Genomic DNA, 22,793 nt, shown 5'->3' with positions numbered 1-22,793 from the left:
CAGTGTTCAAACTTTAACTGCATATAAGCCCAAAAGGTCTACTCCATCAACTCATTGAACAAGCCCGGAGGTTGCTTAAGTTTGCATTTTTGGGTATTAGTGTACCACTGAGAATTTGAAAGTGGACCCATCAATATACCAATTTTTCAAGAAATTTGGACCCATTTATCTACCAAAAGTCTAAATTTTCAGCCAAATTTAGTTTTTACAACTTTACCCCCAATTTTGGTGGAATCAATGAGGTAAAATTGGGCTAGTTTCCGTAAATAATTTTGAGAAAATTTTGAAAGAAAGACCCATCCGTATTCCAAAATTGGCCTAGAAAAGGAGGTCATTTGCATATCAAAAGGTGAAAATGCCATCCAAGTTTGCAACACATCCCTGGATAGCCATTTGTACTGAGTACCCCCTCCCCCTCCCGTGTGAACAAGCAGATATTGATTATTTCTTTTTCCAACATTTCTTTCTTGGTATCCCGCAGTGCAATTTTGTTGAGGCTGCTCCCATCATAGACATGTTCTCCCACCCAGTGGTGTCATCAAGGGGAGTAACCCCCACAAATATTTATTTGTAAATGCAATATAATATTTTTTCTCATATTTTGGTACACAAATTATGTAAATATTTAATATATTTTCTTATCAAACATTTTAATCAGTTTTGTAACTTCCAATGTGCAATATATTTATTTGTTTTACATAATATATTCTACCTGTTTGTTTGTACAATATGATATTATGTAAATTATGCTATATTTAAATATATTTTTTAACAAACATTTCAATAAGTTTTATAACATGCAATTGCATTTATAACATGCAATTGGGTTGGCCAATATTTTGAGTAGTGGATGCTCATCCACTACAATAAAAATATTGGCCAGCCCATCCATTATGACACAATATTGGATAGGCAAAAGACAAAATCCTATCTTTTATTCTCATTCTTATTCAGTTTTAATGTAATTTTTCAGAAAAAAATAATGTTACTTTTGTGAGGACATCCCTGTTGTTTTAAATGAACGAAACCATCATGAGTTAAATATACACAAAGACCAGATGGAAAATGTCTTGTGCTTTCACCCAGCGAGATCATCAGTTGATTGCCACCTGTCTTGGGGAGTTTCGGCCCTCTTATAATCAAGACTCCCTCGAGGTGGGGGGCCGGCAGTGAAAGAAACACCACCTCCCGCTGGTGAGCTACTAAATAAAACTAAAACTCTGCTTCTAGCATCTGTTGCTAAATAAACAATCTGCTTCTCAGAAAATGAAACCGGCACAGGCCAGCTAACCAAAATAGAAGATCAAGCACCAGTTAGCACCCATACTATGTCAGCATGACAAAGCAAGACGCTTTGCCCATATGGGGATACGCCATCACCGTCAAAAGGGGATCTGTGTATATGTACCCCCAGATGACCAAACTAGTCTGTAGTAAGCAGACGGGATAAGGCGCCTCTAACCCTACCATGCAGCTGGAATCACTTAACCCTAGCTAACTGGAGTTGATATGAAGGAATGAGAACAAGTAAAAGATATGGCTAGCTGGCCTGCCTGCTCTGGCTGAGGATACTGATGATGTACTTCACTTCCAGATTATCTACTTCTCTGAATGTACTTGGACCACACCACAACGATCCTGATTCTGCAGCCTCTGACGCTGCCCTGCTAACTGACTTTAGCTCTCTCCTGTTGAAGCCTAAATCTCGCAGCCACTTCTGCAAAGAGTGTGCAACAAAACCACGGCAGCCGACTTCGAAGGGGTAGCAAGAAGCCTTCCAACCTCTATCCTTGCATTCTGCTCTCAATTCTGAATACTTGGTCAATTTTCTCTCATGAGCTTCATCAATGTTGTCTTCCCATGGAACAGTCAGCTCTCCAATGATCACTTCTTTTCCAGCCTCTGACCATATGACAATATCTGGACGCAGTGTGGTGATCAATATCTCTCTTGGAAATCCTCCTTTGCCATCCAGATCAGCTCTAATGCACCAGTCGTCTGCTGAAGAAAGGATGCTCGATCTTGAACTGGAACTGTATGACCTGGACTGAGAGCCCTCCTTCACAAATGATATGTAACGCTTGGTATTGGTTGGAGCTTGTGAAACATTGTTTTGATCAACTTGCAGCTTGACTGCCTCCACCAACACTCCGAGGACGTTATTGTGCCTCCAGGTGTACATACCACTCGCAAGAGCAGGTGTACATGCACTCAAAATATGCTGCAAAGTTCCCTTCTTTCCACACGCATTGCAACAATCCGTCTTGTCCTCATACCAGACGCTCAGGTTGGCTGGTGTTGGTAATAGATCATATGTTGACCTGCACAGAAATGAGATGCGAAGAGGTTCCATCTGCCAAAGCACGCTCCAAGACATGTTGCGTTGTTCAACATTCTCCCACCGTGTCCAAGCGCCTTGCTTAGCTTGACCTACTGCTGTAGCCATTCTCTTCTCCTCTTCTGCCTCTCTGATCTCCTGCGAAACCAGCTTGCGACGTTCCTTGTCAGAAGAAGACGACCACCATTTGTGCGTAGTCCAACCAAGCCCCTGACGGCCTAGCTGGGTAGCGCCAACCATCTCCTTGTGCTTCAGCCTTGACTCTGCCTCCTCAACTGCCAAGTTCGCTGTCCACTTTCTCCCTGACCTAACATCCGGCTGGGTGTTCTTGATTACCGGGTCCTTTGAGTCTCTCAGGGTCATAAATGATCTTGCCTTGGCCACCTTGAACTCTTCAACAAGGGAACGCACTGGAAAAGTCAACTTAGTCCGGCTGCTATGGATTGCGATGTTTGTTAAGCTGCGTGGAGCTCCAAGCCACTTTTTTACAAAGTTGTTGATCTTCCGCTCCATTGCCTCTACATGGGTTATTGCTACCTCATAGACTGTGAGTGGCCACATAATCCGTGGCATGAGACCATATTGCAAGCACCACAGCTTCAACTTCCCGGGCAAGCCGCACTGATCAATGGCTTCAAGACCTTCGTTGACTTGCCGTGCTGTCTCCTTGACTCTTCTTGTATCCTTCAGATCCTCTGTGTACCAGCGCCCGAGGCTCTTCACTGGTTGTTCCTGAATAGTTGGGATTTCCTCTCCACAAAGGGTGAAGTGAAAGTCTGTCAACTTTCCTCGTCTGAGTACAAGACTCCTCGACTTCTTGGTCTTAAACTTCATCCTACCCCACTCCATCAACTGCTCAAGCTTACATAGAATTGCTTCAACTGCCTCTGTACTTGGATTAAGGAGGGTAAGGTCATCCATGAAAGCTCGTATTGGTGGTAGTTCCTCTGCACCTCCCAATTCTACACCTGGTCCTGCTTTTTCCGCAGCTCTAATGACGACTTCCATTGCTAGCACAAACAGGATTGGAGAAATTGCACAGCCCATTGGTATTCCAACTTCCAGCCTCTGCCACGTGGTTGTGTACTGTGTTGTTGAAAACCGCATACGGAAATCACTGTAGTACTGCATGATGAAGCTTCTCACCTTCTCAGGAATCCACATGAATTCCATGGCAAACTCAATCAGTGCATGTGGAACAGAACCATAAGCATTTGCCAGATCGAGCCATACAACACTCAGATCCTTTCTCATCTTCTTAGATTCCTGTATGGTATGCCATATCATACTGGTGTGTTCTAGGCACCCTGGGAACCCTGGTATTCCAGCCTTTTGCACAGATGTATTGACGAAACCGTTCTCAAGCACAAATGATGAAATTCTCTCTGCTAGGATTCCAAACATGATCTTTCCTTCGACATTCAGCAGCGAAATAGGACGGAACTGGCTCAATGTATTAGAGCATTCCTCCTTTGGGATGTATACGCCTTCCGCTGTACTCCATGACAGAGGGACCACATCCTGCCTCCATACAACTCTCAGCAACCGCCACAGGAATTTCCTTAGCTCACCACACTTCTTATAGACTTTGTATGGAACTCCATTTGGGCCAGGTGCAGAAGCCGATCTAGCTTTATTGACAAACTTCTCAACTTCAGCAAGTTTTGGTTGCGCAAGTTCAAACTGCACGCCTGGTTGAGTTGGCTTCACTAAACCTGCGATGTTAGGCATTGGTACCTGACGTTGCTGGTCCGAATAGGTTTCCTTCAAATGGTCCTCTAGCTCTTCCTGTGGGACACTAAGCTCTCCACTCTTGCTTTGCTCGAAGAGCTTCTTCGTAAAATGGTGAGGATTCATGAAGAAAGATCTCCTGGACTGCTCTCTTTTCTTCCTCTTCTTCCTTTGTGATTCTGCACGCCGGAGTGACATGAGTTTGGTTCTTGCTTGCTCACGGAGTTGTGCCAGTCCTGGTTTTTCTTCTGGCCCAGCTTTATTCCATTGATGCTTAAGTGCTCGTAACTCCTTCCTCAGCCTACTGATCTCCTTTTGGCGCCTGTTCGGTGTTGGTTCAGGACGCTGCTGCCGCGATTCCACTGTTCCAAATCTCACCTTTCCAAAGTCATAAATCAGATCGCCCATCACTTCTAACTTCCTCTTTGATGTTCCTTTCAGAGTATTTTCCAGCATCATGCTGATATCTTCATCAAATTCACGCCAAGCTTTCTCATCTGCCATTGTTGGCCACTTGACCTTCTTCTTCCTCTCAACCACTTCCTCGCTACTTCCTTGCGGGGGATCTACCTGGGTACTGTGGTCTGAAACCTGACCTTGGTTATCTCTCGTCTGACCTGGAGACTGTTGACTTCCTCCAGAGCGATCCGCTTCGGATAGCAAATTATCTGTGCTTGATGAAGGTGAAGAACTCTCCTCTGCTGCTTCAGAAACAGCATAACACTTCATTCTTGCTTGGTGAATTCGTATGCCTCTGACGCTGCTAAATATTCTGCCACACCAACAGATGGGACACTCAGAAACGCTAGTTCGTGGTCGAAGCCGTTTCCGGTAGTTATCCTTGTTGTCCGTCCTTTCGGGTCTATCATCCTCTCCTCCTCTCGGAAGACCCTGGGGTATGGTTCCTTATAGTTACTACAAGCAATATGAAATGGGTGCTCTGATTATCAGAGCTGGTGCCCGAACCGCCAATCCCGGCACCCCCTGTTACTAGTCTTTCCTAGTTGTCCGCTGTCTTTCCAAGCTGTCACCAGTCTATTCCTGGTTTGCCTGCCAGACTATTCCTGACAGTCACTGGTGTCCAGAAAAAACAAGTTAAATATACACAAAGACCAGATGGAAAATGTCTTGTGCTTTCACCAGCGAGATCATCAGTTGATTGCCACCTGTCTTGGGGAGTTTCGGCCCTCTTATAATCAAGACTCCCTCGAGGTGGGGGGCCGGCAGTGAAAGAAACACCACCTCCCGCTGGTGAGCTACTAAATAAAACTAAAACTCTGCTTCTAGCATCTGTTGCTAAATAAACAATCTGCTTCTCAGAAACCATCATGAACATCTATGCCGCCGAATCGCGTTCTTAGTTCTCGTACGTGTATTACGCGAACGCATTATCGCGCGATCATTGAGGAGCAACAAGCGTGCCGCCGTTGCGTGGTGGCGCGCACCCTGACTAATATCACTATCAACTATTGTGAGATATTGTTCACCAGAAAACCAATCAAATTACGTGAATTCTTTACAAGACGCACTCATTGAATAAGAATGTGAAATCTTGGCTACCAGCACCATTTATATTTTCTAATTGTAGTTCTGTATGTTTGTATTTTTATAAGCTTTTCACAGAGCAAATATGCATTTTTTAATTGATAATACATAATAAAATTGATTTGAAATTAGAAAAAAAACATGTATTTTGGTGTTTATATACTTTTGTTTATAAATTTGACCATGGAGTCATAATTGTCCCCACTGAATGAGTTCAACATGGGGACTATGATGAAATGAGCCTGGAAATGGCATGATGAGCAGTGTCTGTTTAGTATGGGTATGACAAGAACAGGATCACAGTTAAAGCCATATTATAACATTTGCTGAGGAGAACGCCCTCAAAAGTTTTTCAAAATTCTGTTTTTTACATGATTATATTGTACTTTATTAAACTAACATACCCTGAAAAAATCAAGACTATCTAGGTGCTGTAGTTTTGTCAAAATCCGAGATTTTGACGTTGATGGATTTCCAAACGGCCCACCAAAAATGGATTTCCAAACGGCCCACCAAAAATCGCTTGCCCCCCTCTCAGCCTGCCAAAAATCACTTCCCCTCCCCCTCTCGGCCTGCAAAAATTCTTTGCCCCCCCCTTTACACACGCCAAATATTTTGGATCTGAATTTGCAAACCTTATATGGTCTGTATATATGTTGCGAGCACGAAAATTGCATATTAAAGCGTTTTCGTACTGTTTTCCTAAGCCTGAGGGTTTTATTTAAAAGGGGCCCCCATGAATGTGTGCCAAAACTTGCTTGCCCCCCTCTCAGCTCTCCCCCACCTTTTGGCTCGCCAAAGATGTCTTCCCCCCAATTTTGCCCTCCCCCAGGGTTCATAATTTTTGCACAGCCCCTAAATTCAATGCACTATGATTTTGCTAAAGAGCGCTTACAAATTGATATGAAATATTTTTGGCAATTCCACTTTTAGTATTATGAAAGTTAAAGTAAACTTTTAAAGCCCTAAAGGGAAGGGACACACAAAAAGTTTATGTGAAAATTATTTGGCCTTATTGTTTGATTTTATCAACTTGGTTTCTCAATTCAAGGTTTAAAGAAAAGTTTCATAAACCAGGTGTCATAGCCTGAATACTTCCCTCTTGGTTGATCTCGTCTTGTTGCAAAAATACCAAAAATCAAGATTATTATAAGTATTTGATTAGGGTACATGCATGCACTCTTAGCAAAACACTGTGTTTAGCAAAAACACTTTAAATATTTCTATAGAAAATTTGTCCTTGGCAATGACAAAGGCAATGGAATGAATTAATTTTAGGCCTACTCAGGCATATCAAAAGTTGACCTAATAAGCTGCTTGCAGGGTTGCCAAACCTGTGGTTTTGTAGCCCAATTGGGCTGCTTGCAGGGTTGCCAATCCTGTGATTTGGTAGCCCAATTTGCAGGGTTGCCAAACCTGTGATTTTGTAGCCCAATTGGGCTTCTTGCAGGGTTGCCAAACCTGTTTGGTAGCCCAATTGACTGTTTGCAGGGTTGCCAAGCCTGTGATTAGGTAACCAAATCATACATGTACACCAGGATGCAATTGTACACACATAATAATACATAGTAGGACCTCCATGTATATGTGGTTCATGCACACAGCATATTATCACATGACACAGCTGCGCAGTTTGGATTTTCCCACCTAATCCTTTCAGTTCATGAATCTCATTTTTACATCTTCATCAATATTGGACAATATCTCATTGTATAATTTGCATTACCGGTATCAAACCAAACCCAGTGTACCAAACACAGTATCATATTCCTTTCAGGTAAGTTATATTTTTATTTTGAAGTATCATATATAGATATATTATGAACGATATGAAGTAATTGAAGTTACATTTCATGCACTGATCAAAACAAGGACAAAAGAAAATGGCGTCATCGTACGTGCGTATTGAAGATGTAATCATTTGATATAAATTAATATATCATGAACATACCTTCAATAATTTAAGTATCAACTTGATATTTACTTTATATTTGGAAAGTAATAAAACTAGAAGCATTCACTTTTTCATTGTTGACCCGGCCATCTTTCAAAGATGTTTTGTCTCCAGTAATCCTAGTAAATCTATTATGTGCCAGAGAAGATTTATAAGCAGTCCCGTGGTACTACTGAAACATCAGGGTACTTGAGAACCAGTCTAGTGTAAATCAGAGAGTTTCACATAATTCTTCACTGTTGGTTTCCGTTCCAAAGATGCAATTTTCAAACGCTCAAAATATGTCCAAAACTTGGGTCGATAAGCATTTTGAGATGATCCCTGGAAAGAACATTGGTACCCTGTTCAAATGAGCTCTTTTTTGTTACTATCGAACCACATTTTAATGAGGAATAAAACCTGAAAGTAGGCCTACAAGAAATTGGTATACTAAAAGTAAAAATTCAATTTAACAATGCAACCAATTTTGTACATCGCATATTTCGAAGTACAACGCGAATGCATGCCATGGATACAATATTGAAAATACTAACCAATCCTGAGTGAGTTGGCAAGGTTTGATTCACTAACGCGTTATGCACACACGGGCGTTCATCACACATTGTGCGCAAAGAATCACCACGCTGTTGACAACTGTGTTCATGCAATTGAAATTTCTAGTAGATTGGTTCTCAAGTACCGGGATGTTACACTAGTATCATGGGATCGCCTATAAATCTTCTCTGATTATGTGCTGAATTTTTTTGTTTGTTTGTTTTATTTCTTCTTTAACCTGGGACACTCAATCAGTTGAAAACACAATTAATCATCTGTTCTTCCTTGAGGCCCAGGGAAACAAAGTACAAAATATTTTGCCTAGGCTTAAAAAACGTATATATCTATGTCACAAAGCTTGAAGGCAATTGGGGCAACTTAGTGAAGGCTCTTTAGAGGTTAATAACTGCGCATCGGTTATTGTGAAAAATCTAATCATTTTGCCTTTGGAATCGAGGAATATCCCGACCCGAGGGATATTCCGAGGTCCAAAGTAAAATGTTTAGATTTTTCACAATGCCCGACATATTACCGATGCAAAGTTATTAACCTCATTCATGACCGTCGCATTAATTTTTTAACTTTACAAAATAATACAAAACTTTCCTCAAAAGTTTGTAAAAATAAACAATTTTTACATCTTCCCTCTCCCAAAATCGATCAGGCTAAAACAAGATGACCAATAACAAAAGTGCGTATCAGAATCTGTGCAAATATGGTAGTGCACAATCCAAATACGGCAGCCAGCACGCGTGCGGTCAATTATGTGCGACATTGGAACAATTACGCATTTTGAACAATTACATATTAATGACCTCGATTTGCGTTTGCGTTTTCACAAATAATAACATATGATTGGATCGCACGCATTGCGTTTATTTATGAGGTTATGAATAATTGTTAATTCCTGCAGTTGGCGAGAAAACCACAAAGCAGTTTTTTGGCAAAACTACTCCAATATGTGATATGACCTGATCCATGGAGCCCAAAGGCAGCAAATTTGAAATTGAAATAAAGGCAATAAAATGGAGTAAAAATACAGTAAACTACATAAGAAAATAGACATCACAAAACTTCATAACTTGAGAACCAAGTAGGCTATAATTATGGAATATTTATATTGTATATTTTAGATAACTAGTCCCCATTGGTAACAAGCAACCAATCCTGGTGTAGTTGCCATGGCAACAAGTAATTATGGCTCAGATGAAGGAGAGGCAGGACCAAGCACAAAAAGAAGAAAACTTCAAAAGGGTAAGTTCCACCGGTGGGGATTATTTTAGTTGGGAATGTGCGGCTCGAGTTTTGGAACCCTTACCAATTCCATATGTAATTTTACCAAAAGACTGGTAATTAGTTTTATCCATTCCCGCAATCCCCCGGATTTTGAGATAAAAACGTTTAAAATATATACCAGAAATAATTGTCAAATTTTGAAATTAAATTTTTAGACTCATTGGTCATGATACTACCAAAGTATTTACCAAGCACAATGTATTTCAGGAAATAAGAGAAATATTTTATTGTCATTTGACTTACTTTAAATACTCTGCTTCCTATATACTACAGGTATGGAGAAGGTATCTGACAGTGACATTAAGGACATCGCAAGCAAGGCTATGCTATTGCACAACCAACTGAGGCATCTCTTTGTAGAACTTGATATAAAGGCACCAGATGTTGAGAATGCTGAGTGTAGAATAGACACCAGAGATTTTAAACTCCAGTCAATTCAAGTGTTAGAATCCTGGCGACAAACTAATGGAGAGAAAGCTACAAGAAGAGCAATTATTGATGCTTTGAAAGAATGTGGTTTCATTGAAGCCAAAGAAATTTTAGAGAGAAAATGGAGCCTCACTTCACAAGGTAATATGTAGAACTATACTACAATCTTGGTCAAAATTAATTTGAATGCTTTTACCATTAATACCTCCCACTTCCCCACCAATCAACATTTCTTCATAGGTGGACACAAAATATCACAATCCAACAGGGGGAATAGGGTACCATTACTGAGAAAAAAGCGTTTGAAATTTTTGACCGAGATTGTAGTTCAGTTCATGTACATGTACATGTAAGATGGCATGTGAGATGTTATTTCAAAACTCCATGTTTGTGCATTGTGTTCAATGTCATGGGTATAGAAAACATGATTGTATCTAGCAAGCCTAGAACTCAGCAGCACATAGACCTATGTCCATTAGCTGACATTTATAGCTAGACAACACAAAGAGATAACGTCATAAGACTTAAATGTACCAGTACCATCGATTTGAAATGAGACATAGGGATACAGCATGCACAACATACAGTTATGCTTTGATTAATTTATATCTGCATGTTCAATCAGGGGAGCACATCCATGGTTCAATATGCACAGTTACATTCTGGGACAGAATTATTGGAATACTTTTTTAACATGTGGTTTGTCATTGGTGCCCCCCCCCCCTCCCTCCCTGGGCTTCCCCATTCAATATTAAATAAAGGCATTTTGTTTCTACTGTTGTGGAAGCGTGAAAATGGGTATAGGGATTGATTTAAGCTCCATGGTACAAACCATCATGTTTCATAAGTGAATTCCATAGGAACTGTGAGAAGCTTCATGGTTGATCCACATTGTTTTCTTGATTGTAGGTATACAGTGAATGATGAAAATAATAAGAAGGGTATGCCATGTGTGATAGCCAACAACAAAAAGCAGCTTTTTTTTTCAGTTGCAACAGGCTTCACATTTTCAGTTCTATGCAAACCAGGCATCAATTCTTCACTGTGACTTTCAGTTCTCAGCTGTGATTTTCCATTCAAGGGCTTTATCTTCCTTCTGGATATTTCTGCTGTGGAAGACGTTGCAGAAACAAATTTGCCGTTGTGCCTGTCGCAACAGAAACGACGCCCCAAAAACTACATACGGGTCCTGTACAGTGGTCGCAATTTTGCTGATTATACATAGACTATGCCATACTAAAAGCAACTAAATGTAGATGTTATTTCTAGTCTGTTCTTTGTTAGTAATATCAAAATCAGAAAAGTAATCATTCAATCCACTCTAATTAAGGTAAGCAGGCATCTAGCTCTTTACATACATGAATACACATTCAGCTTCTTCTGTTTTATTAATTGCTTGTTTACTTATTTTGGGTGTTATTCACAAGCCACATCTCTATAATACTCCTGTCCTGTCAGTTCACAGGTCACATGCTTCCAATCCAGTGTCCTGCTTGAGCACGACATTATGTAGGGATGGTCTATCAGGGTTTCTTGCCCCATGTTTGGGTGTCCAGTTGATTACATTGGCAACAGGTTCGTTCTTACTCCTGCAGGAGTGTCCAGTGAAGCATGTCCATCTTCTCTGATCTTCTCTGATCTCAGAAAGCCTCTGTACAACTGTTTATTAATTATGTGCTGTTTCCAGTGGATGATATACACTGCCCTATGCTTTCTCATGTATTAAACAGCCGTCCAGCTCCTCATATAGGGAGTCATGGTCCAGACTTCTCATCCATTTATTAACACATTCTCCACTGTTGCACTGAAGGCCTGCAGTTTGAATGTCCTTGTTAGAGCAGACTTCCAGATCTTGCTTAGACTGTTGATTCCTAATAAAAATTGCATATCTTATCAAAATATATCATATCTATTTATCTTTTTATTGCCTGCAGCATACTTATCTTCAGCATTCAACTTGGAGGAGTGCAAGAAACAGCTGATAACATTTTATCGCCATGAAATGAGCAGAGTACAATTATTGCCATGGTGTGACGAGTCAAAGGATATGAATGATATATATGTCACTTTGAAGTTAAAAAAAGGGACAGGAAAAGGTACCACATTGCTGCCAAAGAATGAAGATCTTGTAAGTCTCCAAAAATCAGATGGTATGCCAGCAACACGGATACTAGTTAAGGGAGTAGCTGGCAGTGGAAAGTCAACCATGTTGGCTAAGTTGGCTTACACTTGGTCACAGCAAAAAAGTGACTCCCCACTTGCCAAATATCAATTGTTGTTCATCTTAAGTTTACGTGAAGTTAAAAGTGGCAGCTTGATTGATGAAATATTTGAGCAAATCTTTGAAACCAAAACCACTGTGTCTAAAGATGGACTAGAAGCATATATTGAATCAAATCCAGAGTTATGCCTTCTCCTATTGGATGGTTTTGATGAATATTCAGCCAGTGATCTGTCTTCTCCTTTCGGGAGCCTACAAGAAATTATTGTCTTTAAAAACCTACGAGAATGTTGCACAATTTTATCAACTAGGCCTCACAAAGATTTGCAAAGTCATCAATCAAGCTACCTACTAGTAGATGTTTTAGGATTTTCACACAAAAATGTTGAATTGTATATGAACAGATTCTTCAGTGGTAATAAGGAGATGGTCCAAGGGCTGAAAGAAAGAATAAATGAATCTGAAAAACTGACCTCCTTGTCAACCACACCAGTAATACTAATGTTGGTGTGTCTTCTTTGGGAGGATGAGCAAAAATTACCAGATACACAATCAGAATTGTATCAAGATTTTGTTCTCTTTTTGTGGAGGAAGTATTGTATGAGGCAAGGTAAAGATATAGATTTTAAAGATCAAATAAAAGGAGAATTTGCTGAAGTTATTACTGGATTAGGTTGTTTGGCTTTGGAGGGGTTATGTTCTAAAGACAATATCATAGAAGAAAAGATTATCTTTGCTGAAAATGACTTTGATAAGTCATTGTATCAGGTGGGGTGTGAAACAGGGTTGCTTACTAGAGAAAGGATAAGATCAAGGTTGAGTATCAATAGTGCTGTAACATTTCTTCATAAATCTTTTCAAGAATTCTGTGCAGCAAAGTACTGGGTAAGTTTGTATATTGCAAATCGTGATAAGTTCAACTCAACTCTAATTCAAATGCGAACATGGAATATATTTATGAGCAAATTTGACCTTGTGAAATTCTGTTGTGGATTAGCTGAAAAGGGTGGGATGGTCTCTATCATACAATATGTTATAAAATTATATAAAGTTAAGCAGAGAGCTAAACATGAAATTTGCATTGGCTACGATAAGCCTGAAAGTGGAAAGAAGAGCATTGTGAATATTTTGACATTATTGTTTGAATGTCAAAACACTTTATTGGATCCATCACAGAAAGAAACTGTTAAGAACCACCAGTCAACTAAAAGTGATGTTTTGAATGCCACACTAATACAGTCTTTCAAATCAATCTTCCCTGATGATGGATTCATCTTAAATGTAGGTGACAAATATCCCAAAGCAAAATCAACATTTCTCAACTTTGTTAAATCTGAACTGGGATCCTCAATATTCAGCACAGTCAAATCAATTACCATTGTCAATCCATATCAATCACAGAGTGTTTATGCTGATACATTGAGATGTATGTCAAATGTTGAGAAGTTGGAGTTAAGTTTCAAAGAATTTGACAAACAAAGTAAACAATACTTTGACCACCTTGAAAAAGCTGTAGGTGCACTACAAAAATTATGTAAATTAAAGTTGAGTTATTCCAATGGAGTTCAGATTGAATGGTTGAGCCTACTCAAAGAGATCGATTTGTCAGGAAATACAGTAGGAACAGCCACAGCTCTACTTTTTCAGCAAATGCTCAAGTGCTGCTCAAAATGCATTGAACAGAGAAAAGATAATCAAATCACTCCAGAAAATGATATACAACCCAATGTCATTGAGCAATTGTCATTAGAGTACATTTCTGATGGGGGAGAAAGTAGTACCCACTCCCAGGAACACTCTAATGTGCTTAGAAAGTTTGGTGTGAATTTGAGAGGCTGTTCTCAAACTGATGAGCTAGAAAACGCAATCTTTACTCATATTATTAACCAAAACATACAAGTAATTCACATTGACAATGTCAAGATAGAAGAAAACATGATCAAAACATTGAGTGAATACCTGTTTAAGAGTTTTAAGCTCACAGAGCTCAATTTAATTAATATTGAGATAAAAGAGGATCAAAGTGGAATGTTGAATTCAGGAGATACTAAAAAAAGAAACATGATTGAAAAATTGTCACTTAAGGATCTTGCTAACAAAGAACACAATTCTACCAACTACCATGAACAAACAACTGTGTTAAGAAAATTTGATTTTAATATAATTTCCAGTAGCCTCTCTGATGTAATGTTGCATACGTTATTTTCTTACTTTATAAACCGTCATATACAAGTCATTGCGATGTCAATTGGTTTCACGTTGATAACATTGATTGAATTCCTTCCCGAGGCAACCAACCTGCAGAAACTGGATTTATCTGGGAATTCATATTATGTTAGAGGTCTAGGAATGGCTATAGGGTCTCTTGTACAGCAACTACAGCATAGCACCCAATTTAACTCATTGAAATTGGCTAGGAAGCGGATGAAAAAAGATCACATCAAAACACTGAGTAAATTCCTTCCCAAGATACCCAACCTGCAAGAGCTGGATTTGTCAGAAAATACTGTAGGAGAGGCTATAGCACCTCTTTTAGAGCAGCTACAGCATTGTACCAAATTAATCTCATTGAATTTAAGTGAGGCTGGACTGAAAAAAGATCACATACAACAATTGAGCAAATTCCTTCCCAAAGTACCCAATTTGCAGAACCTGAATTTGTCAATGAATGCTATAGGAATGGCTATATTGCCCCTTGTAGAACAACTACAATATTTTACCAATTTAATCACATTGGACTTACAACAAGCTAAGTTGAAGGAAGATCATATCAAAATATTGAGTGAATTCCTTCCCAAGGCTTCAAAACTGCAGGAGCTGTATTTGTCAGAAAATACTATAGGCATGGTTATAGTCCCTCTTGTACAGCAACTGCAGCACTGTCCCATGTTGAGTGCATTGGACTTGAGTGTAGCACACATTACAGACCAAGGTGTCATTAAACTTTGCCACATGTTTGTTTCCATGCCAAATCTGACTAGTCTTTACCTCAGTGGTAATAATATTGGCAATACTGGTGTTGATGCCTTGTTCAGACACATCCATCATTTGACCAAACTTGACTACTTGGCAATCGATGCCAACATTAATAATCAGTGCAGTACTCTTGTTAAGGATTGTCTTGTTGCTATTAGAAAGTGTGGCAACTTTGGGTATGACCCATGTAACCCTTATAGTGAGACAAATGAAATACTAGTATCGCAAAGTATGGATCGTGCAGATTGTCAATTAGTCCAGAGGACAGCAAGTATACATCTCGAATGAATATTAGTTTGTTCTTTTTGGAAAGAAATCATATAAAGTAAACAATGCCCTTAGATGGAATTGATCAAATTATGTTGGCCTCATTCTCTCAATTCGGTCGTATTTGAATGATTAAGCATGTGCTTTAATGCATATTTTCAAGAATAAATACTTTAATGCAATAAATTAAGGCCCTCTCATGTATATATATATATGTATATACATATATATACAACATTTTACTCAAGTTAGACTATCTTTTGAATAAAGTGCTCAATCCCAAAAGGGAGAGCGTATAAAAATTCAAAGAACAGATCGTGTTGTCTGACGATTGCCTTTTAGGCATGAAACTCAGAGTAACGATTACCTATTCTGGAAGGTCTGTTCTTTGAATTTTTATAGTATATATATATATATAAGCAGAATTGGATATGCTCATACAACTTTCCACCTCAGGTGATATCACCTGCGCACATTACTCAGCAAAAATATCACTTTGTTGTGTTGGTAATATATACGCATATATGTATGTACCGTCAACGTGATGTTTTTGGAAGTTTCATGTTTTTGTTTTATTTTATCCCTGGTATTTAACTATTCGTGCTTGATTGAAGCACGAAGAATAATTTATTGAAGATAATAATAAACTAGAGCGGTTCTCGGCTTTCGCGGTTCTCAGCATTCGCGGTTCTCGGTGGGTTTGTGGTATAGGGTAGGGGAACCTTGTGTGATCCTGGATGGTGTGTTTTATTGATTGGTTTATGTCTTTGTGCTGTTTTGGCCCGTATGTGTCGTTTCTGTTCAGAACCTTGTGTGATCCGAATGTGTATTGTTTTCTTTGTGGTATTTGATGTGTTTTAAATCTATAGGCCCTGTTTGTCTGCCTGTGTGTCATGATCGATCCAATTGATCAATAGCTCCACATATCTAGCGTTTTTAATCGCGCCATTTGTTGCGTGGTCTTTCAGCGTCCAGCGTGTCTAAGCTTACGTGAGTATAACAAGCGAGACGCGACTGGAATAAATTCTAATTGTTTTGAGTGAAAGAAAAGGAGCATTCTTTGATTCGGGTTTAAGGAGAGCAGTCACGTATTTATAAACAGCTATTAGCTGAAGTGAACATTGAAGATTCACGTATACTCACATCGAATATTAAGATCAGTGTTTATGCATTGATATTATTTATGAACTATGAAGATAATTATGGAAATCTACACGATGTGTCTCGACTCTTTATTGTCTAAGTAATTGGATAATGACACCTCATTGACTCCCTCTCCAAGCCTAAACCTCTAACCAAATTATCACACTGTGCAATTGGACTAACCAATGCAAGAAACATCATATACAGGGTGTCCCAAAAACAAGAGGCCCCTCATTGTGCCCTCTTTTTCTCCTATTTCTGATTGATTAAATATATTTTGGTATGTAAAGAAACCTTTAATCGTTAGCTTTTATAAACCAAAACAATTATTTCAATCGGCTCACAACTTTTGAAGATATGCCCTTTTGAATAAAAGTATCCGTTTTTCACTCTGTCCACGGATAGCAAACAGAGTGGTTGTGATGGCTCATGCTATGGAGTGGCCTGCACGACCACCAGACCTCACACCACTTGATTTTTTCCTTTGTGGCAAAATCCATATCCAATTCATCAGTGGCATTGTCTTTTTAAAGACATTTCTTGTTTGTCATTATTCAATTAATAAAGACTAATTTACAAACAGTAAATATCTTATGGAGCAAGTTAGCATGCAATAAGTTTTTGTGACAAAATTAAGAATATTAAACCGAACATTTGCCGAATGTTAATCATGTTAATAGAAATGTTTTACTTTTTAGAGCAAATGGATATTACAATGTCAGTTCAGTGACCAACTGAAGTCAGGTTTATCCCCGTAGAGTCGGCAGTCCTTTACAACTTAGGCCTATTTTAAAAGAACACAACTCTTGGACCAATTATTAATATAAAAACATGTTTCTCGTCCAGGTTAAAAAAAAACAGAAAAAGAAAACAGGATAAGGTTTTTAAATTTTTTTAAAAACTTTGTATCGCAAAATATAGGTGCAAATACCCATAGGTCCTATTAGACCCTGTATTTAGCGTATAAAAATACCTGAAAAAAGCTTCTTAAATTCTATTCTTCTGGTAGATATAACTCTTGGTATACCCTCTAATGATCACAGAACCTTCAAGAAATGTTTTCAAAATTAAAAAAAAAAATAGAAATTAATAAAGTTATGACTCAATTTAAAAATAATACAAAATAATTAATTAATAGAAAATATCTCAGCTTCCTAGACATCTTTTTTCAAAATTTTAATAAATAGAAATAATGTTATAACTGAATTTTATAAATAAAAATTAATTTGAAGCGGCCTCAAAAAAGGAAGCGAACGGGGACCAGTAACAGTTTTATTTTTTTATTCGGCCTTATCATATCAACTAATGCTATTACAATAACAAACGGTGTGAGTCATATCAAAGTTTGGTCATATTGGATTTTTTTTTTTTAAAGAGGATTTTAATGTTTCATCGAATAAATAGGTTCAAAAGGACTTTTTTATTGTTTAGGTATTTAAAAAAATTAAATTAATTTGCAGCGGCCTCAAAGAAGAAGCAGTTTTTGTATTCTTCTGGTAGGTATTTAAAAAAAAAAAAAAAAAAAAAATTGAAGCGGTCTCTAAAAAGGAAGCGGGAGGGATGAGAAACATGTTTTATTTTTACTCGGCCTTATCATATTTCCCGATGCTATTATATACACAAACCATTAACATTCATGCACCCTTTCCCAGCGCAAACATTATAAACTTTATCAAGTGCTAATTGTGTTTACTTTTAGAGCCAGCACTAGTCTCTTACAAAGCCGCCGTTCCTATTACAAACATGTTTGTTCTGGATAGCCACACACAGTCTGGCCAGAGACTAAGCCATCACAAGGAATGATTGCCTAAACGATAATTAAGCTCTCTCAAACAGGCGTCCAAAATAGCCTAAACCCTTCCAATTTCGATTTGTGAAGCTGTGTTTTGAAAACAAATAATGATGCGTAAAAAGCCACTCGTGTCATGACTGATGCGCATCTCTTTTTTGGCGTTTTTCGCATTAAATTAGGGTCCCGTTTAAATTCAAAAATAAACTGGTGTCTAGATGTAATCACAGTTAACACACCAGGAAAATTATATAATATAAAACAACCTAGTTACGCCTGTTCAGTGCGAACAAGATGCACCTGGTCGGATCACAAAGATGTGATTTCCTCACGGATCACACCAAATATAAAAATTATGGTCTAAACAATCACAGCAAGTTCTGGTACTCTGTATACGTACGTTCTTGGCCACAATAAATTACGACTAACTAATCAGCGCCACTTACTGGGTACACCGTTTGCCCGGGACCGTGCGTTGTTGTATCGATAGTGTCTGCATTGGAACACGTACGATATCGTATATTTGGGTAGTAAGTTAATATATGAGTAATATGACTTATCAACAAGAAATGCCAATGCCATTTAAATTTAACATCAATGTGTACACCATGCATATATTCTCAAGTTGCTTAATTCACTTTATACACAACTTAGAGTGATCTACTTATAGTAAATCATCACTTCAGGCATGAAAGTAAGAGACATGGAAGCTGGTCGATCCAAAACCTATTGAATTATTTACGTAACATTCTATACAGGGTACGTATCAAGCTATTGTGATAACAATGTAGTCAGCGTGTCTTTGATGTGGATCAGACTTGCCGCCTTTGTTGCCAGTTCGTTTATTTACAGGTTTATTATTTTGAGCAAAAATCGTGTTTTTCTTGATTATGTTTCAAGTATGTTGTTTTTATTCGGAAAAAAGTGACAGGGATGTTAGATTTGTAATCCATAATTACAGAAATCCATTTAAAATATCGATTTCTACCCTATACTTACAGATTTTCTTAAACTTCAAAATATTGGAAATCATGCATTTACGTCTAAACCGCTAATTAGCGGTAATAATTGATATGCGCACTTGGCACATGCTTTACATTATAAAATGAATCCCGCATCTATTTGTGTGCCCGGGGCTGCCCGAAATTGCTGTTGACCAGAATGTTTCAGAGTCGGGTATTATCTTTACATTTTGCGTAAAATAAATTGTATTTCATTTCATTTTCTGTTTTAAAACTGCTATCTGAAAGTCTAGCATATATATACATTTAATCGGTAGGTTTTCACATAATTACATACTTTTAATAAAATTCTATAAATTAAACTGATAGCATTCTGACCATTACGTAGGGATTTTATAAAATCTGTTTGTGTTCATAAAACTAGTCATGCACTGCGGTAATATAACACAGCCCATTGTCAGGACTTAGTACACGACCTCGTACTGCTATTGATTTTTAAGCGGGAACTTTGATTTTAGACATGGTACACGTTGACCATGCGATGACTCAATTGTTCCACTTTCAACTGTACTGCTCTTGTTCAGTATCGCGGCAAGTATGATACTCACTTTGATGTAGTATTTGACCAGCTTCCATGTGTATTACTTCCATGCTTCAGGTGGTATGTTAAATCGGTTTAACAACCTGAAGTGGTAAATGCGTACAACATTTACACATCTAAGCGACATGTATGCGTCAAGTTGCTGAATTTACTTCATACACCACTTGAAGTGGTCAACTTAGAGTAAAGCATCACCTCAGGTGGTATGATAAAGCAGTTCAGCAACCTAAGTGTGTATCAGTCAAAATGCACGACATCTATACGTCTGAAAGCGTATAACCTATCTACAGCATGCTGATTTTTCAAAGGTTTCATGTCGCTTTAGACATGTGGCTCTCGTACACCCTCACGTAAAGTCTAGTATTATAAACAAAATGTACCACATTTACATGCAGTAGGCTATAGGTAAAATGTATCGCAATATCATGCAGTGATCATTTCAACGCAAACACTACAGTAGGATCCTATGTAGTGGTGCTGATTAGCCTTTACGTAGCCTTTACGTAATTTCTCGAGGTCAAGAACATACATAGTCCGCTCAGCGTGGTCAAAGCTGTGATTGTTGTTTATGAGAACATGGACCATCTATTTATTTCATCATTGACCTAGCTAGTAATGGGGTGGTAATTATTCTTGATAAAAATCAGAACTGAAGATATTATAGTACAGACCACTGTGAATACAGACCATAATGTTAATATCATTATTAGCTTCGATAAATTCTACTTTGTGCTTTACTCAAGCACGATACCATAAACGGTTAAAATCCCGGGATAAAATATATGACAGAAAATATGAAACTTCAAAACTAAAGCTGACAGTACGCCATAGCCACCTGCACATTACTAACACAGCAGAGTTAGTTGTTATTCTGGCGAAGTAATATGCGATCATCAGGCACTAATAAATGTCGCTACCATGGATCTATATATTCGGCTTCAAATACTTGTTGTGACGTCAAATTATACACGGCAACGAATAAAATATGATGACACGCCAAGTTGGATCGGATTAAATATCGCGCGCCTGATAGCGAGATACTATTGATTTATATGAAAGGCTCGAGGTCACCTGAATATTGTTCGACGAACGATGATTTCAAAAATCCCCAATGAAAATTAACCCGCAGGCAATAAGTTTATGCAAATAATATGATATTTAGGCTTACAAACATATCCTACAAATGTACACGTGAATGTTTCCATATTAAACGTAGCTCTATTTAAATCGACTGATGCAGAAAAAACCCTCCAAATTCAGATTTATACTTCCACCCCGGTTTGTCGGACATAAATAATGTTTGGCCCAGATCCAGGTCCCCATAGGCAGGGGATGTGTGAGGGGGGGGGTCGGGGGGGGGGGGGGGTAAATCATTGGTTATTGATATAAACATATGTTTGCCAGGGAGGTTCACCCATTTTTGTCATCTTTTCCGCAATAGCGGAATTCTTGACGTTTTTGGCACCTATAGGCCTAAATGATGTTATTTTGGGCGGAATAAAGATGTAGGCCTAATGCGTTGTTATCAGTCATATTCATAATTATAATTAACTAGATTTCACGGTTCTCGGGTTGGGTGGTTCTTGTGACTATCTCTAATTACCCAACACCCGTTACCCATATAGGCCTACTTGCCCTGACCTTATAAACTACTAATAGGCCTCTGCACGTGTGCCGTTTTGGAATCTGATAAGAGGCACCTGCACGATTAACCACACTGTAATGCTTTCCGATGCTCGCACTGCGCCCGTCTGTATATACGCTGCGAGCACGCGTTAGCGAGCCACGCGCACGCGATAGCGCACGGACAGAGGGACGGACGGACACGCCATGATTTAGTATTATGATAATTAAGGATGCAAAATAAGGAACATGTAGGAATGGATATATAGCGTTTTGCAATGAATCCCTTCATGAATTATGCAGAACATCCAAAACCACCAACGTTTGTACCTGAGACGAACAGGTTGGTACCCTATAATTACGAGTTCTTTTAAAAAAAAAATTGTGAATTAAAACACACTTATAGCAATGTAAACAAGTTGGGAATGAGACTCCTTATCTTTTGGTGGTAAAAATATAACAACATTCGCGTGTTCCGGTCGAATGTCAAAATTGATTGTTCAATGAATCATAAAAGTACTTTGATGATACCTATCTCAAGTGGGTATCAGCCAATGAAAAAATTATTCGCCGGAAATTATATTTGCGATAGTTCAGTTTGTTGAACTTGACAAATATATATTTGGTTGTTAGTCTCATATAACATTTGTGAGGGCTTGCATAGTTGTCGTCGCTTAATCATGTCTTATGTTATGTTATGTTATTTATTTTTTATTTATTTATATATTTATTTATTTATTCAATTAATTATTTATGTATTTGGCCATGCGTTTTGAGTTGGGCCGGTAATGTGTAACATGTTTCGCAAGATGAAAATTGCATATTTTTTTCATTTAAATGTCCATATCTTTCACATACTATACGCAATATATATAAAAGTATACATTTTCTTGCAGCAAATAACCCAAGAAATCCAAAAATGCACTTTAAAATGACACAGGGTGTAACATTAAGGAGTTATGAAACTGAAAATACCAAATATTTTAGGGAAAAATGGAAAATTTGATTTTTTTTTTTAAAGTTAGGTGTCCCCCAAATATTTAAAAGTTACATATTTTAATTCCTCTCAGTCAGAGCTTTTTATACATATTTAACACCATAGGGTTTAATAAAATGAAAATAGTTTTGCACTAGCCTCTTTCAAGGCATTCTTTCAAATTCGAACAGAAAATAAAATATGCAAAATTGCTTCTCAAAGCAAATTAAATTACCTGGAATATGATTGTATGGTGTTAAAGTATGCAGTTTAAAGTGAATTGTAAAATTAATGTGAAAAATGGACCTCTTGCATTATATGACCCCTGGGGGTCACTTTTATTAAATTTGCTCCTCCTGATCATCCTCATCCTGATTATCCTCCACCCCGCATATTATGCTAATTAGA

At 38.2% G+C, this 22,793-nt stretch overlaps 2 protein-coding genes and 1 long non-coding RNA gene across 3 annotated transcripts in view; all 3 read left to right on the top strand.

The window, feature by feature from the left end:
• LOC140137266 (NLR family CARD domain-containing protein 4-like) overlaps positions 1–22,793 on the top strand; it is a 217,720-nt gene that overhangs the window by 107,601 nt on the left and 87,326 nt on the right. The window lies entirely within an intron of this gene.
• On the top strand, positions 7,167–9,809 carry LOC140138460 (uncharacterized). The gene is made up of 3 exons (XR_011857005.1): positions 7,167–7,391; positions 9,236–9,356; positions 9,672–9,809. It is a non-coding gene; the product is annotated as an uncharacterized lncRNA (long non-coding RNA).
• LOC140138273 (NLR family CARD domain-containing protein 4-like) lies at positions 9,811–15,312 on the top strand. Its single transcript, XM_072160185.1, has 2 exons — positions 9,811–9,968; positions 11,762–15,312. Exon 2 carries the CDS (start codon positions 11,830–11,832, stop codon positions 15,310–15,312), a length of 3,483 nt encoding a protein of 1,160 aa, XP_072016286.1. The 5' UTR covers positions 9,811–9,968; positions 11,762–11,829.

Source organism: Amphiura filiformis, chromosome 17, assembly GCF_039555335.1.
Source record: "Amphiura filiformis chromosome 17, Afil_fr2py, whole genome shotgun sequence".
In the NCBI taxonomy this organism is placed as follows: domain Eukaryota; kingdom Metazoa; phylum Echinodermata; class Ophiuroidea; order Amphilepidida; family Amphiuridae; genus Amphiura; species Amphiura filiformis.
The sequence above is the reverse complement of the archived record's forward strand: the minus strand, read 5'-3'. Positions and strand labels throughout refer to the sequence as shown.

Excerpts from the sequence above, each read along its gene's own strand:
- LOC140138273 (XM_072160185.1), top strand. The coding sequence starts at position 11,830 with ATGAGCAGAGTACAATTATTGCCATGGTGTGACGAGTCAAAGGATATG.